The following is a 17804-nucleotide window of genomic DNA, read 5'->3' as shown; positions in this document are numbered from 1 at the left end:
TGGAGCTTTGACTACTGTTTTTTTTTTTTTAAATCATATTATTTTCAAGCTAAGATTGAAGAAAAAAGAAAAGTAGAGCAAACGAAAATCATTAGTTGATTTGAGGGAGCTTTAAACAATAGAAACAGTTTCCTTTCTGCAAAAGGCGGGATTCTGACAGCAAGCTCTCCATCTTCCATTCATTCCCCTTTGCTGTTAGGAGATAATAGGGAACCTGTTATATTGAGGATGTAAATGCATTAAAACATTGTCACCCAACGTGTACCAGCATTTTCTTTAGAAAAACAAAGCCTAAAGGGGCAAACAGGCCTCTAACTCCTTCATAGCTGTCAGAATGCTTTTGCATGTAATGTTTTTTCCGATTCTTCGAGATAAAATCCTGCCGTGATCCCGTCTCACTGTTATGACCGTAAACAGATTAAACATCTAAACCTCTCCTTGGCAAATGAGGCCCTCAGTTTAAACCATGAAATTGATTCTGGCCACAGTGGAGATTATTGATCCCGTTTTGTTATAAAAGTCAGCAAAAGCTGGATGACCGTACAGTCGTTTAAATATACAAAAACGCTTTTATAACTATGCAGCGGGAAAAGTAAACATGCACAACTTTGCATCACTTTGGTTTCAGCGACTTCAATATGGTCAATTTCCCCCTGAAATGAAGTTATCGCTGCTCAGCAAAGAGTCGCTCCTGCCAAACTGCTGTCAGTTTCCATCACGGTTCTGGCAAGAATGGAGGCAGGTGCCAGGGAGGGGAGAACCCCAGCTCAGGCTAAAACCAATCCACCGGCACCGTAAGAGGCTTTCAGCGAAGAACAGTGCAGGTGCCACTCAGCAGAGCTTCAATTTAACTCCCCCATATTTGAACAATCCTCTGTGGTTAAAATGGAAATATGAAAATAGCAATGTCCATTAAATACTGGAGAAACCGGAGCACGCTGGTAATACCAGTCCAACCATTTGTAAACTTGCTCTCTAATGCCGTACATGATATTTATTTGTTGGGTAAGGGTCAGAATATTAACAGTAACAAAGAAAGAACACTCCTGGATTCCCTACATTTTAAAGGAGTCATCACCCAGAAACCTGACTTCTTCTTGTTAAAATGAGTGCTGATGTTGGGCTTCAACTGAAACCTTCCATAAGATCTAAAGGGGCCAAGGGGCCCTCAAGGACCACATGGGGTGCCCTCAACGCCTTCTGAAAACAGCAACTCAGCAGTTGCTAAGTTTGAAATTTTATTTTATTCTGTGACTCTTCTTTTTAATCATTTATAGAGCATTTCATCATAGTAATCATATAGGGCATTTTAGCATTTATAGAGATTTTAAATGGTAAATGGCATGTACTTATATAGCGCCTTTATTCAAGCCAGGAGACTTGCCCAAAGCGTTTCACACTATATTCATTCACCCATTCACACACTGATGGTGGCAAGCTACATTGTAGCCAATGCTGCTGTACACTGGCGCCACCAGTCCCTCTGACCACCATCAGTAGACATTGCAGGTGAAGTGTCTTGCCCAAGGACACAACGACACTGAAAGTCGGAGTCGAGGCTTGAACCGTCAACCCTTCGAATTCAGGGCAAACTCCAACATCCAACGGCACTGTCGCCCTACTAAAAATTATAATGTTTAAAGGAAAATTAGAAATTAAAAGTTAACAATAAAAATGTGTTTAATTTGGATGAAGTTTAGGTGAACGTTGACCCCTCTCGTTCATAGGTCAGTATTGGTAGCCCTTCCTATGATTCAGTAGCCATGAAGTAGCCCTCAGCCTTGAAATGGTTGGTGACCCCTGATCTAAAGTGTCAGAGCGGCTTGTTTTATTAATTTGGGTTCATGGTGCAAACCAGAAAACGCAGACATGAGCCACTCTCCACCAGTGGTGGAGCAGACAGTTTCCATAAGGGGTGGCCAATGTAGGGTGGTCATAACGGATAGGCGCCCTAATAGGACAATAAACGACCACAGCATCCAGATATTTAAAATAAGTAAGAAACAAATCAGATCTTGATAGTAAATAATCATGCTGTCTAACGTAAAGGACTTTAAATATGAAATTATTACATACTGTTCAATAAATGATAAGTGTTTTTAATTAAGAGTAATTTTCATTTAAATGTGCTTTACTGGAGGCATCCATGTTTGTCAAAGAACACTACTGCCACCTACTGGTTTGTGACATCACGGTGCGGTATCGGCTGTTGATCAAGTCACAGTGCTGTATCTGGTGTTTGTCACAACGCGCTATTATCCAAGTCATCTTGAAAACATTCTTCTTCCAAATGTTGGCTACATATCACGTGTTTTTTCTCTGACCAAAATTTCAATGCTAAATCCTCCCTCTTCAAGTTCGCAATCCAATGACCAACCCGTCCGTGGAGGATCAGGAATCAGAAAGGTGGAAAAACTTTTTTTTTTCACTTTTACCCGATGCATTCCAACATCCAGCTGACATGCGCGTGGGCATTGTCAGTTTCACTATAGCTCTGGTGAATTTCAATGGTGAAGTCCTCTGGAAATCTTTAATAATTGTTGTTGATTGCAGATGTGTCTAGTAGTTCCCATTGATTTAGCTTGTAAAGCGGGGAGAATGGCGCTAGGCTTACCGCACCGTGACGTCACTGCTGGAAGATGGCAGGAGGGAGGGGTTACTATACTTGGGCAAAAATGGCCGCTCCCAGACTCAGTGATCGCAACAAAAATAATTATTTTTATTTATTTTACTTATTAAAGCTAAATTCATTAAATCACCGCAAACATATTAGTTATAGGTATAGATAATGATCCATTGATTATTATTTGCTGACCAGACTTTTCCTTTAAAGGTATACTGGATAATATGTTTTTTGGCTTGCAGGAGGGATCAACTTATTTATGGGACTTCCAACATGCCAATCTTGGCACATCCAATAGCAAAGTTTTAGCTGTTGCTGTGCAAGCACGCTTCTAGTGTTTCTGTATCTGGTTAGTTTTGGGTTCAGTCATTTAGTTTAGCTCTACTTTAAAAGTTGTTGAGAGTCACAATAAGCAAACTGTCCTTTATGATGTCTTTGTCGCATTTAAGTTTCTTCTAGGGGTGGAACAGTTCAAAATCCACGGTTCGGTTCACAGTTTCGTGGTCACGGTTTTCAGTTCGGTATATGTTGATTGTTAGCCTGACATGTTGGTCGTGTTGCTGTTAGCATAAACAAAACGTGTTGCACAATGCTTGCACACTGTTTTTATCCACAACTTTCTTTCCGCCTTCATCGTAGGTCACTCTAAATGCAAAGTGGTCCCATACAGCAGACCTATAAAGTGCTGCTGGCGCGTCTTCCAACTCCTGTTCTTTCCCACTCGCCATACCCACACAATTCTCCACAACAACTGATTTTTTTCTGCTACACCCGGCTACGCTGCTTCGCTTCTTCTTCTTGTTTACTACTGGTGGTTGGCTTTGGTCGCAGTACCGCCACCTTCTGCTCTGGAGTGTAAACGCTTCGCCTATGAGAAAAAGGAGCAGCGCATGAACCGAACGCAACACACGCGAACCGAACCGAGACAGTCGAACTGAACGGTCCGGACGGTTTTCATAAACCGTTCCATCCCTAGTTTCTTCATGTGAAAAATCAACAATTAAGGTGTATAATTAATTAAGAAACTCCACTTTATAGTTTTGGTTTTCCTGGTGTCATTGCTGGAAGGATGCTAACATTAGCCTGCCTTGCTATCACCACTCCAGTCTCTATCCCACCATATGGGCGATTCCACCAATCACCTGCAGGCAGTAGGTACTTAGACTAAGACAAACTTTATTGTCATTATGTTTACACAGGGTGCACACAAAACAAAATTTTGTAAAGTACAGTTCTCAAGACATTATGTTTACATCTTATGTTTACATCAAATGTAAACATAAGACTGATATAAAGGGGAGGAAAGTGTTTCTGTTTGTGTAATTTTTCACCTGTTGTGTAAAAGATCAGAAAAACATGGTAAATTAAAACCATGGCTAGTGGCTAATGTTGCTAAAGCTGCATCCAGATTAAGTAAATTTTTGATACCGTTACTCATAAAGAAAAAAGAGGCATGGAAAATGGTTCTGAAAAAGCTTTTTTTTTTTCTTGTAAAAATATTTGATCATGAATTTTAACAAGTTATGACTCTTTTAATCCGAGTGTTAAGCTAAATGGATATTTTATTAAAGCTCTATTTGCAACTCATCAAAACCACTCTTATCAGGTGAGAGCTGATAAAAATGATGGAAATAAAAGAATGCTTCATCTGAAAATGTTGACTTAATTGGCAGCTACGACTTAAAATCATGTGGGTGATTCTTATGTTTTTTTGTTTTTTTTGTATAAGGGTGAAACTTTTATTAAAATTAAAATGAAAACGTACTGCCTCTTATTTAGCAACTCCTCTTGAATCCTTGCAAAGCAAATAAACCAGAGTCAACATTTTGGTCCTATGATAAAAGCCAATGGGATGCTGCAAGCAACAGGCAAACATAAAACAAAGAAGTTTATGTTTGATGCAGTTTGGCACTGTAGCTTTTGTGTCTTTTAAACCAAAATTACATGTGTGTGCATATGTGTGTGCGTGTGGCGGCTACATTTTACGCTAAATTACTTTCAAGCCACCCGGATCTTCGACGCCAACCGAGCCGCTTAGTTACAAAACTTCAGGCAGTGCATTTAGGGACACGTACACTTCAAAGGTACGAAACTCTTACCTGGAGAATGATTTAACAGTTGGCTTGAAAGCAATGTACCCCTTCATTAAAAAGCAGAGCCAAAAGTCCTTTAGACACTGCAGCACTTCAAAACTAAGGGGAGGGCTTTCCATTAACTCAATAGGAAAAGGACTGCGGGTCTGAATGGTGGATGTCTGCATGTTATTTTGTTCCTCTGTGTCTTTGCAGCGAAAAAATGGCCACGGATCCATTAGCTTGATTTGTCACAGCGGGCGCACCCCAAAGATCGCTTATCTGCTGAACGTACCTCTCGAGTGGCGAGTCTGTCGCTCATCTCCTCCGCCTTTGCAATGTCCCCTTCAGCGATGGCCTCCTCCATGCTCTTTTCTAGGCCGGACTGAGGAAGAGATGGGGGGGAGAAGAAATTCAGATTTTTTTCCCCCCTTTTTATTTGAAATACGGGTATAGAGAGAGAAAAAAAAGAAATCAAAGTAACTTGAAAACTCCCCAGGGCCTTATTTTTAATATGATCGCCATTACTACAAATATGTAGATTTCGCTTCACAAATGAAAACCGCTTTGATTGGATATTAGTGAGGAAATCTTAGAAATGCTACAGGAGATTACCAAACATAAATGTGATTCTTTAATTACATATTTCCATTACAGAGCCGAGAGGAGGAGGGGTGGGGGGTGCTGACAAGCCCCCGGTTACTGATGGAAAGCCATCTCTGCTGCAAGGAGCGCAAATTTTCATCACAGTAAGTAAAAAAACACCAGAACGCGGTTGTAAATATTCATACTCCCACACTAAAGTAGCTCAAAAAACAGACATTAGTGCACTTGCTCTAATTTTCTCATGTAAACTAGCTCGAAAACTACTTTTTTTTTTTTTCTCAAAACATGTTTGAGAGCTTAGCTGTTGGATGAATCTGGACAACTGTATAGGGGCGTGGAAAAATGTCTACAGAGAACAAAGGGACCATTTGAGACATTTTGTTGCCGTTTTACATTTTCAATAACTCCTATTCACACTCTTTCTGTCTCTCCATTTTTTATCATGTTTAAAAAAGCGAACCTAAATGCTCTTCATGTGAAAGACCAACACAAAGGTGTTAAGAAAGAACATCCTGAGCTATCTCTATAGTTATGCTGCTATAGGTTTAGACTGCTGGAGGACAAAGGGACCTTTATTCTCTCTCTATTCTCCTATTCTGCCGAATCTGTTAGTTCAATCTCTAACGTTCTGCTCTCTCTGCTTTTCCTCAGAGTAGCTTTGCCTCTTCTGTTCCTGTTTGGCTGTGACGCCATCCTGGAGAGAAACATCAGCTCTGCTGCTTCCATCCACACCTTTGTTTATAGATGCTGGAGATCGGCCTGTTTTCCAGTGCGGTCCTGTTTCTCTGACCGTGACTGACTGGATGTGCTCTCTTTATCCTCTGGCATGGGAGCTGGCTCGGCGCTCGTCTGCCTGGCTGTGTGTTTCCTGGACGGGGCCGCCTTTTGCAGCTGCTTTTTGTATCTCTGCTTCTGTGTCCTTGAACCCCAGTCGGCCTCGGCAGATGGCCGCTCACACTGAGCCTGGTTCTGCTGGAGGTTTCTTCCTGTTGAAAGGGAGTTTTTTCCTCTCCACTGTCGCTACAAGCATGCTTAAAGGAATAGTACACCCAAAAAGAAGATTAGCCTTCATTTTCTACTCACCCCCATGCTGAACAACACTCTGGAGTACTTTTTTGATATCTCAAATGCATCTGGAGATCTGGGAGGCTTCTTGCTGTCTGCTGACATTCAAATAATGGAGGTCTATGGCACCCGAGGCAGAAAGGTCCATAAAAGTCCACAAAAAACGTGTCAATATTCCTCCATACTGCTCGTCCAATGTATTCCAAGTGTCCTGAGTGGGCAGCGTCCATAATTTACTCGAAACGAAGTCATTTAGAATGTTTTTAGAGCATAAACAGTAGTGTATAGGATTTCCTGAAAGCGCGCACATGCGCGTTCACGACGCTACGGAAGCCGGCAGACCAAACCAGATGAAAGTGCGCATTCAGCGTCTGCTCTGCCAATAATGCAAGCGTAGAAGAAGAAATGTGCTGTTTACCTGTGCAAAGAAAGAAACAACGAAAGAAAAATGTCTGACGTTTGGTCTGCCGGCTTCCGTAGCGTCATGAACGCGCATGTGCGCGCTTTCAGGAAATCCTATACACTACTGTTTATGCTCTAAAAACATTCTAAATGACTTCGTTTCGAGTAAATTCTGGATGCTACCCACTCAGGACACTTGGAATACATTGGACGAGCCATATGGAGGAATATTGACACGTTTTTTGTGGACTTTTATGGACCTTTCTGCCTCGGGCGCCATAGACCTCCATTATTTGAATGTCAGCAGACAGCAAGAAGCCTCCCAGATCTCCAGATGCATTTGAGATATCAAAAAAGTACTCCAGAGTGTTGTTCAGCATGGGGGTGAGTAGAAAATGAAGGCTAATCATGTTTTGGGTGTACTATTCCTTTAATGTGAGGGATTGTATTTGAGTCAATGAGTTGATGCAATCAACTGGTTTTCCTTAGATAGAAACCTTGAATCAATATGACTGTATGATCTGGTGGAACTGTAAAGTGCCTTGAGATGACATGTGTTGTGAATTTGGCGCTATAGAAATAAACTGAATTGAATTGAATCTGTAAACATCAACATTCAAATCTGGAGCACAGATGTCGTTCTGGGTTTTGACTAGGCCATTCTATCTGCCCTAAGTGTTTAGGATTATTGTCTTGCTGGAAGGTCCATCTCTGTCTTAAATCTGGTTTATGCTTGACGTGTCAAATTACGTCATTTTAGCTCCTATGCATAGAAAAACATGGTGGTCTATGTTAGGATAATTATCATTGATGATGTGTGAGTTTATTACACCTTGGTATAATAAACTCACCTGCCTATTGCGTGTCAGAACTGATGTTTTCCACAATAGTTTATCTGATTAAGACGGTTACTCTGTCTGGATATACAGTTATAATCTTTATTCTGTACGTGGCAAATATTTGAGAATGGAATGAGAGCGATGTCCTTCAGCTAAGAACAAAGAGTAATATTTTGATAAGGCTGGAGACATGGATGTCTACTCATCTGCTAACATGTATGATGTAAAATGTGATGATGTGGCAGACTGGACATGTATAAAATGCCTTTTTAAAGGAATAGTACACCCAAAACATGATTAGCCTTCATTTTCTACTCACCCCCATGCTGAACAACACTCTGGAGTACTTTTTTGATATCTCAAATGCATCTGGAGATCTGGGAGGCTTCTTGCTGTCTGCTGGCATTCAAATAATGGAGGTCTATGGCGCCCGAGGCAGAAAGGTCCATAAAAGTCCACAAAAAACGTGTCAATATTCCTCCATACTGCTCGTCCAATGTATTCCAAGTGTCCTGAGTGGGTAGCATCCATAATTTACTCAAAACGAAGTCATTTAGAATGTTTTTAGAGCATAAACAGTAGTGTATAGGATTTCCTAAAAGCGCGTTCACGAGTCTATGGAAACCGCGGCAGACCAAACCAGATGAAAGTGCGCATTCAGCTCGGCAAAGAACTCATGCTCTTCCTCAACACTGAAGTCCTCAGACATTTTTCTTTCGTTGTTTCTTTCTTTGCACAGGTAAACAGCACATTTCTTCTTCTACGCTTGCATTATTGGCAGAGCAGACGCTGAATGCGCACTTTCATCTGGTTTGGTCCGTCGGCTTCCGTAGCGTCATGAACGCGCATGTGCGCGCTTTCAGGAAATCCTATACACTACTGTTTATGCTCTAAAAACATTCTAAATGACTTCGTTTCGAGTAAATTCTGGATGCTACCCACTCAGGACACTTGGAATACATTGGACGAGCAGTATGGAGGAATATTGACACGTTTTTTGTGGACTTTTATGGACCTTTCTGCCTCGGGCGCCATAGACCTCCATTATTTGAATGTCAGCAGACAGCAAGAAGCCTCCCAGATCTCCAGATGCATTTGAGATATCAAAAAAGTACTCCAGAGTGTTGTTCAGCATGGGGGTGAGTAGAAAATGAAGGCTAATCATGTTTTGGGTGTACTATTCCTTTAATGTGAGGGATTGTATTTGAGTCAATGAGTCGATGCAATCAACTGGTTTTCCTTAGATAGAAACCTTGAATCAATATGACTGTATGATCTGGTGGAACTGTAAAGTGCCTTGAGATGACATGTGTTGTGAATTTGGCGCTATAGAAATAAACTGAATTGAATTGAATCTGTAAACATCAACATTCAAATCTGGAGCACAGATGTCGTTCTGGGTTTTGACTAGGCCATTCTATCTGCCCTAAGTGTTTAGGATTATTGTCTTGCTGGAAGGTCCATCTCTGTCTTAAATCTGGTTTATGCTTGACGTGTCAAATTACGTCATTTTAGCTCCTATGCATAGAAAAACATGGTGGTCTATGTTAGGATAATTATCATTGATGATGTGTGAGTTTATTACACCTTGGTATAATAAACTCACCTGCCTATTGCGTGTCAGAACTGATGTTTTCCACAATAGTTTATCTGATTAAGACGGTTACTCTGTCTGGATATACAGTTATAATCTTTATTCTGTACGTGGCAAATATTTGAGAATGGAATGAGAGCGATGTCCTTCAGCTAAGAACAAAGAGTAATATTTTGATAAGGCTGGAGACATGGATGTCTACTCATCTGCTAACATGTATGATGTAAAATGTGATGATGTGACAGACTGGACATGTATAAAATGCCTTTTTAAAGGAATAGTACACCCAAAACATGATTAGCCTTCATTTTCTACTCACCCCCATGCTGAACAACACTCTGGAGTACTTTTTTGATATCTCAAATGCATCTGGAGAACTGGGAGGCTTCTTGCTGTCTGCTGACATTCAAATAATGGAGGTCTATGGCGCCCGAGGCAGAAAGGTCCATAAAAGTCCACAAAAAACGTGTCAATATTCCTCCATACTGCTCGTCCAATGTATTCCAAGTGTCCTGAGTGGGTAGCGTCCAGAATTTACTCGAAACGAAGTAATTTAGATTGTTTTTAGAGCATAAACAGTAGTGTATAGGATTTCCTAAAAGCGTGTTCACGAGTCTACGGAAACCGCGGCAGACCAAACCAGACGAAAGTGCGCATTCAGCTCGGCAAAGAACTCATGCTCTTCCTCAACACTGAAATCCTCAGACATTTTTCTTTCGTTGTTTCTTTCTTTGCGCAGGTAAACAGCATATTTCTTCTTCTACGCTTGCATTATCGGCAGAGCAGACGCTGAATGCGCACTTTCATCTGGTTTGGTCTGCCGCGGTTTCCGTAGACTCGTGAACGCGCATTTAGGAAATCCTATACACTACTGTTTATGCTCTAAAAACATTCTAAATGACTTCGTTTCGAGTAAATTATGGACGCTGCCCACTCAGGACACTTGGAATACATTGGACGAGCAGTATGGAGGAATATTGACACGTTTTTTGTGGACTTTTATGGACCTTTCTGCCTCGGGCGCCATAGACCTCCATTATTTGAATGTCAGCAGACAGCAAGAAGCCTCCCAGATCTCCAGATGCATTTGAGATATCAAAAAAGTACTCCAGAGTGTTGTTCAGCATGGGGGTGAGTAGAAAATGAAGGCTAATCATGTTTTGGGTGTACTATTCCTTTAACTGTCAATCGGGGCCACTTCCTGAGAGGTCAGCAGCTGCCGTCTGTAAACCCTCAGCAACGTCTCTGATCGGAGTAAGAATACAATTTCTATCAAAATATGTTGTCATGTCTCCTTGGAAATTAAGACTTTTTAAGGACCTGCGGGAACGCTGTGTAAACAAGTACAAAGATTAAATGTTTTTAAAGCTCTGTATCATGTTTATCTATGTCCTTCATAAACATTTATTTGTTCTATACCTGCCTTTTTTCTACGTGTTTCAAATACTTCCTTTCAATCCAATTGTTAGATAAATTGGGTATAAATTTCTCCAAAACTTAACTAAGCGTTCTCAAAGGTCTAGGTTGGCAAAAAAAACTCCATTCAGTTAAGGAGAAAGTTAAAAAACGTAACTTTTATAATTGAGTTATGAATTTCTCCAAACTAATATGTATCTGTGAGAAAAGAGGTGTTTAAATATTTTAGTTTCAGTCACAGACGTATCGTGAGGTACTCTGACACGGCCTTCCTTTGTCTGGTAACATTTAGACTTCTTCTCTAGAGGAGAAAAAAAAAATCACACACTTTCATCTCAAGCACAACAGAAAGGCTAATCTTATCACTAAACGTCACAGAACATAATCCCTAATATTCTTCTCTCTGTCAGGTTGAATCATTACAAAGGTTTCCAAGGATCCACATGTCAAATCGCATAAGACAATCAGAAGACACAGCGGCACAGACACAAAGGATATAAAGGTGTTACTAACAGCTGCTATAGAGGCAGAATTAAAGCTGAGAGGACAAGTCGGAAGGCAGGCTTTGTTACCTTCGGAGGCGGCTTAGAGCAAGCAGGGGGTTGAAATCGATCGTTCACACCAAAGTACTGCTTCAGCTCCTTCCAGTGCTTCTCCCGGTCATCCTGTCGCTCCCTGAAAACAACACAAATTCTGTTAACATCAAACATATGTAGACAAACAATAATCTTAAAGAAATGCAGGGAGCAGAACTAAACTACAGTTTAACAAGTTTTGATTTGCTGAAATAAACTCAAATGTTTTGCACGTAATAGATGGCATCAGAAATCAAAACGTATTATTTTAACCAGAAAACTAAACAGATTGAATGGAGGACGTGTTGAAGTTTTAATTTCATTAACTGTCTCTTAACGCTACAGAATAATTATCATCAAGGATACACTGGAAATCTAGATAAGTCATTTTTTCTTAAAATAAGTGCATTTTTTCTTTGATTGAGGAGGTAACAGAGACATTTTACCAATGGAACAAGACAATTTACACTAAAAATAAGAAAACTTAACTGTATTGTCTTATTTCTAGTGGATATTATCTAATTATCTTATTTTAAGAGTAAAAACTCTCATTCAATTGGCAAACTATCTTATTTACCTACTCAAATTAAGGGTAAATACTAGGGATGTACGATATTGGGATTTTGGCCGATATCCGATATGCCGATATTTTAAAACTCATGTAGCCGATAACCGATATCGATACCGATGTTAAAGCTGGACAAAAATAAGTAGTCATTGAAAATAGCAGTTTTGTTATCCATTTCTGACACTTTGAAAAATAATATACTCAAATATATTTTCATATGCTGATATCAAATAGATTTTTAAAAACGCGGTATCGATCTATTTTACTTTCAAAATCTGGTGAAATTTCATCGTTCTGTTACAAACTCTCGTGATATTTTGCAAATTCTTGTGAGATTTTGTTAGTTATGGCAAAATTTCGTGAATTTTTGGGGGATTTCGTAGCATAACGATGACATATAGCAATATTTCATTAGTAAAAGAGATTGATATGGTGTTTTTAAATGGCAATATATCAGCATATGAAGATATTGTGATATTTTAATGTATCCATATTTTTTCCCTCGTCTTTAGAAGTTTTTAAGTCTGTAAAAAAGAAGTTTTTTAGGAAGAAGAAGAAGTAGTATTTTTTTTTTTTTTTAGACTTTAGAAACTCAGAAGCTGATCAAATATCGGGTTAAATATCGGTGGGGTGGCCGATGTCCGATATTTAGTTTTAAGGCCGATACAGGCCGATACCGATAGGGGGCCGATTATATCGTGCATCCCTAAAAAAACCCATCATATAGGTTCTTTCACTATGACTTATTTTCATGTCAGTCAATGCACATGGTCTGCTAGTTAATTAGCAAATAGGTGAGTTAAGGATGTGACTTAATTGAGAATCAACATTAAAAGACCATTTTTCAGATATTTACATGTCATGGAAAAAAGAAAACAGTTAAAAAGCTAAAAAAAAAACAATCAATAGGTCATTTTCACCATTTATTTATCCAGACTTTGAGAAATTATCAATTTAAATTCTATATTTCTTGAAAAATTCTAATACTGGACAGATGTTTGGTACAGAAAGACTCTAGATAGTTGAGTTGATAAGAATTAATAGCTGTGAGTTTCTGTAAAGGTTTAAACGTTCACCTCAAAGCCCTTCACAATTTACATGAAGAAAATAAAATAAAAGAGAAATGTTTATTGGTTTGATTGTTATTCTTGTGAATCAGGGCTTCAAACATTTCTATCTTAAATAATGTTTAATCAACAATGTATTATTAACACAATCGTTTAGATCTGTCATTATGGCAAACCGGATCAATTATTAGACTTTTTTAGCCTTTTTGTTTCACTCCTGCCCTTCAAAATGTCTGTGCACGCCACAGCACTGTTCACGTTGGATGATGATCCTTCACATCATTTTCAAACAACTGAAAAAAAAACTCTCCCAGAACTTGGATGATCTTTTAAGGGTCTCAGCCACACCTTCAGAAGAATGATGAATGCAGTAGGCTGCTTGTAGTGATAATAGTTAATGCTGGGCCTTAAATGTGCACTAACCCACCATTGAAGGGTTTCAGTGCTTATAGTTGTATTATTATGTGTGGGTGGCTGCATGATGTAGGCCTAAGCATTGCTAAATTGCTTATTTTAAAGTTGCACATCCAATATGGTGGCCACAGATGCAACCACAACATTAAAAAACCTAGCATTGTCACAATACACCCTGACCAGATTTCCTGTTAACTTTTATTGGGCAGCCTTATCTCGATGCAGTGTGTCACCCTACGTTGCAGCCACAGGTGAGAGGCAAAAATCAAACAAAAAAACAGATTACCGCCAAAACAGCACCTAAACTAAAGGGACTTATGGTGGTGGAGGGGTCATGCTCTGGGCTTAATTTTCTTCAGATATAACTGGAATTTTGTTGAAGCTCTAAATATCAGTAAGGATAGAACCAACAAGTTGAGGCGCCCACTACAAACTGTAATGTAGGGATGTATTTTTATAACATTAGAATGTGGACACATTAACCAAAGAAAGACTTAAGAAGACAAAAGTTACAGTTTAGGATTGGCCTAGTCATGCTTGGACAATTTTACAAGAAACAGAAGCCAAAAATTACAATTTCACGATGTAGGATGCTGACAGGTGCTTCAACAAAGCATCACATACTCTCACAGATTGAACTGCTTTTCAGTTGAATTTAACAGGTTTACATTTTGATTTTTGTCTTTATGTCCAGAGGTGTTAAGTAACAAAGTACATTAACAAATACTTTCTTACTGTAACTTAAGTACACTTTTTAGGTATCTCTACTTTACTCCATTACTTATTTTTCCTCCTACTTCTGACTTCTACTTATTACATTTTCACACCAGTATCTGTACTTTCTATTCCTTTAATTTTTAAAACAATTGTTACTCGTTACTCTTGGCTTCGGTTTAATGTTTATAAATATTTATTTCACATAATATGCTCCATCCAATGCAGATCATTGGCTTCCTCCACATTTAGTGAAAACTACTAGGGATGCACGATATAATAATCGGCCCCCTATCGGTATCGGCCTGTATCAGCCTTAAAAATGAACATCGGACATCGGCCACCCCACCGATATTTAACCCGATATTTGATCAGCTTCTGAGTTTCTAAAGTCTAAAAAAAAAAAACTACTTCTTCTTCTTCCTCAAAAACTTCTTTTTTACAGACTTAGTAGAGACAGAGAGACAGAGTGTTTGAGTCTTGGGTGCAGCTGTCTCTCCTCCTGCAGGAGCTGTTGTTTGAAAATCCCTTACTGTGTATTTAATTTCTTCTTTTACAAACCTACATTTTTGAACCCAACACTTACTACGAGGTTTTAATGATATAAATAATACCATTTTATGTAACTGGTGTCCTGCAGAAGCTAATGTTTATGTCCTCCAAGAGTATTAATGTTAATGTGCCACAAAGATACCTGAGAAGGACTGAAGAAGTAATGTTTTTTTTTTTCATTGTCATTTTTTATCTCTACCACAATGATATTGTGATAAAATTTTCCGAGTACATCGTCCAGTCCTAGTCTTGAATGAAATAAAAAGTGCTGAAGGTTAAAGTTAGATTCTGAGTCTGGAAAAGTGTGAAATTTTTGGAAACAGAGAATTTCAAGTGAGCTGCGCTGCTTTACTCCTTGTAAGTTCTCGTAACACTGGAAAAACGATCTAGAAATAAGTAAAATATTCTTAAATTAAGTGTATTTACTAGGGATGCACGATATAATCGGCCCCCTATCGGTATCGGCCTGTATCGGCCTTAAAACTAAATATCGGCCACCCCACCGATATTTAACCCGATATTTGATCAGCTTCTGAGTTTCTAAAGTCTAAAAAAAAAAAATACTTCTTCTTCTTCCTCAAAAACTTCTTTTTTACAGACTTAAAAACTTCTAAAGACGAGGGAAAAAATATTGATACATTAAAATATCACAATATCTTCATATGCTGATATATTGCCATCTAAAAACACCATATCAATCTCTTTTACTAATGAAATATTGCTATATGTCATCGTTATGCTACGAAATCCCCCGAAAATTCACGAAATTTTGCCATATTTTTATATGTTGATATATTGACGCGGTATCGATCTATTTTACTAACAAAATCTCACAAGAATTTGCAAAATATCACGAGAGTTTGTAACAGAACGATGAGATTTCGAAATTAATAGATCGATACCGCGTTTTTAAAAATCTATTTGATATCAGCATATGAAAATATATTTGAGTATATTATTTTTCAAAGTGTCAGAAATGGATAACAAAACTGCTATTTTCAATGACTACTTATTTTTGTCCAGCTTTAACATCGGTATCGATATCGGTTATCGGCTACATGAGTTTTAAAATATCGGCATATTGGATATCGGCCAAAATCCCAATATCGTGCATCCCTAAAAACTAGTGTAATTGGATGAGTCATAGAACGCAAACACTCATTGGTTAGCTAAAGGAAATCATTAGAAGCAAGCAGGTGTTCTTCAAACTGCAAACATGAATTGTCTATGCCATGCTACAATGTGGGATTCAGAAAAAGATGTTGAAATGTCTGAAAGGTCGGACACAGGCGAGAGCGTATCGGGAGACGGAGACCAACAAGACCTCCCTCATCCTTGGCCCTATCTCTAAGAATTTTTCGAAATAGTCGAAAAATTCAGCTTTTAATTCATATAGTGGCATCTGGCTGTTTTTTTTTTTTTTTTTTTAAGGTTACTTTATACTTTTATACTTTAAGTAGTTTTTGGAGCACATACTTTTTCACTTTTACTTGAGTAAAGATGATACTTCAACTTTTAAATTGCAGTATCTATACTTCTACTTAAGTAAAACATGTGTGTACTTTAGACACCACCATTTATGACACTTAACCAGACATTTCACAGCTAATGTTAGAACATTTAATATTGTCTGTATATCTGAGGAACAAAACATTGAAATAATTGCAGGGTTATTAATAAAATGTCTTGTTTGTAGCTCAAAATGTGTCATTTATTTGGGTGCAATAATGTTTTTACCTGTCCTCTGCAGGTTCCTCACATTTTCTCCCTGTTAATTCCAAATTGAACAGATAATAAATGATTAAACAATTGATTAATTCATTTTAAATTGGCTGAAATATTCCTATAATTTATTTACCTTTTCTGCGTCTTCTTTTTCTTTTTTCGTGGATCTTTATTGTCTTGATTTCATGTTTCTTCTTCCGGAGCTCCTGAAATTTCTTCAGCACACAAAACAAAAACATAATTTTATAGAATTACATCTATAACCTTATCCTGGTCTGCAAATGCAGGGCTATAGATTCAGTTTAACTCTCTCTCATTGACCGAACAGCAGCTTTAATATCAGCAGCTCTTTAGATTCACGTACTTCCAACATTTCCCGGGATATTCCAGGCAAACTGTCTGTCTGGGAATCGTTCCCGGTCTGACTGGCTTCTCCATCAGCCACCGAAGCTCTTACATCTCCAGCAGATAAATTATCCTCCACATTTTCTGATTCATCGCCTTCTTCCTCCTCTGAACTGAGGTCTTCTTCCGTCAAATCTCTAGGCAGCCGTCCGCTGTACATGTTGACTCATTATTTGACCAAAAAAATGAACATATTTTTTATTTAACTCTGGAAAAAACTGCTACAAATCCTTAAAATTAACAGCTAAACGCAAGCTGTCCTTTTTCCGGGTAAACAAGGTGACGTCAGCGATGCGCACGCGTTTATTGGCTGAGAGCAGAAACAGGGTGCACGAGGATGAAACAGAAGCTGCTATTGGTTGCTTTAGTAAAACGAAACCAGCCTTTTTTCCATTATGTACTTTGTTTAAAATATATATTAAAAAATGCTAATTTACTTTTCAAACTGGGACAAAAAATTGTATTATAGATCTTTTGCTTTAGTTTTATTTTAGTTTTAGTTACTTTAGTTTTTATCAAACTGAATTAAAGAGTAATTCTCTGGATAGATAGATAGATAGATAGATAGATAGATAGATAGATAGATAGATAGATAGATAGATAGATAGATAGATAGATAGATAGATAGATAGATAGATAGATAGATAGATAGATAGATAGATAGATAGATAGATAGATAGATAGATAGATAGATAGATAGATAGATAGATAGATAGATAGATAGATAGATAGATAGATAGATAGATAGATAGATAGATAACTTTATATACAGCAACTGACTAACTTTTTTATATCAAGCAAAAAAAAAGACATTTTAGAATAAAGACATACTAAATCCATAAACACATTTCTGGTGTTTTTTGTGCAGAATAGTCAAAGTTCTGCTATCAAATTAATGATCAACATTAAAGGAATAGTACACCCAAAACATGATTAGCCTTCATTTTCTACTCACCCCCATGCTGAACAAAACTCTGGAGTACTTTTTTGATATCTCAAATGCATCTGGAGATCTGGGAGGCTTCTTGCTGTCTGCTGACATTCAAATAATGGAGGTGCCCAGCGCCCGAGGCAGAAAGGTCCATAAAAGTCCACAAAAAACGTTAATTTACTCAAAACGAAGTAATTTAGAATGTTTTTACAGCATAAACAGTAGTGTATAGGATT

General features: G+C 38.3%; 1 protein-coding gene across 1 annotated transcript in view; it reads right to left on the bottom strand.

Annotated features, from left to right (window-relative positions):
• fam204a (family with sequence similarity 204 member A) overlaps positions 1–16922 on the bottom strand; it is a 35811-nt gene extending 18889 nt beyond the window's left edge. The window contains exons 1-5 of the mRNA XM_038284062.1: positions 16597–16922; positions 16366–16447; positions 16245–16275; positions 11190–11292; positions 4991–5080 (exon numbers count right to left, since the gene is read on the bottom strand). Coding sequence (XP_038139990.1) covers positions 4991–5080; positions 11190–11292; positions 16245–16275; positions 16366–16447; positions 16597–16797 — 507 coding nt within the window. The 5' untranslated portion in view covers positions 16798–16922. The remainder of the gene's footprint in view (positions 1–4990; positions 5081–11189; positions 11293–16244; positions 16276–16365; positions 16448–16596) is intronic.
• Between the last annotated feature and the right edge of the window lie 882 nt (positions 16923–17804).

The sequence above is a fragment of the Cyprinodon tularosa genome, unplaced genomic scaffold (genome assembly GCF_016077235.1).
Source record: "Cyprinodon tularosa strain WSP-4 unplaced genomic scaffold, ASM1607723v1 ctg199, whole genome shotgun sequence".
In the NCBI taxonomy this organism is placed as follows: domain Eukaryota; kingdom Metazoa; phylum Chordata; class Actinopteri; order Cyprinodontiformes; family Cyprinodontidae; genus Cyprinodon; species Cyprinodon tularosa.
The sequence above is the reverse complement of the archived record's forward strand: the minus strand, read 5'-3'. Positions and strand labels throughout refer to the sequence as shown.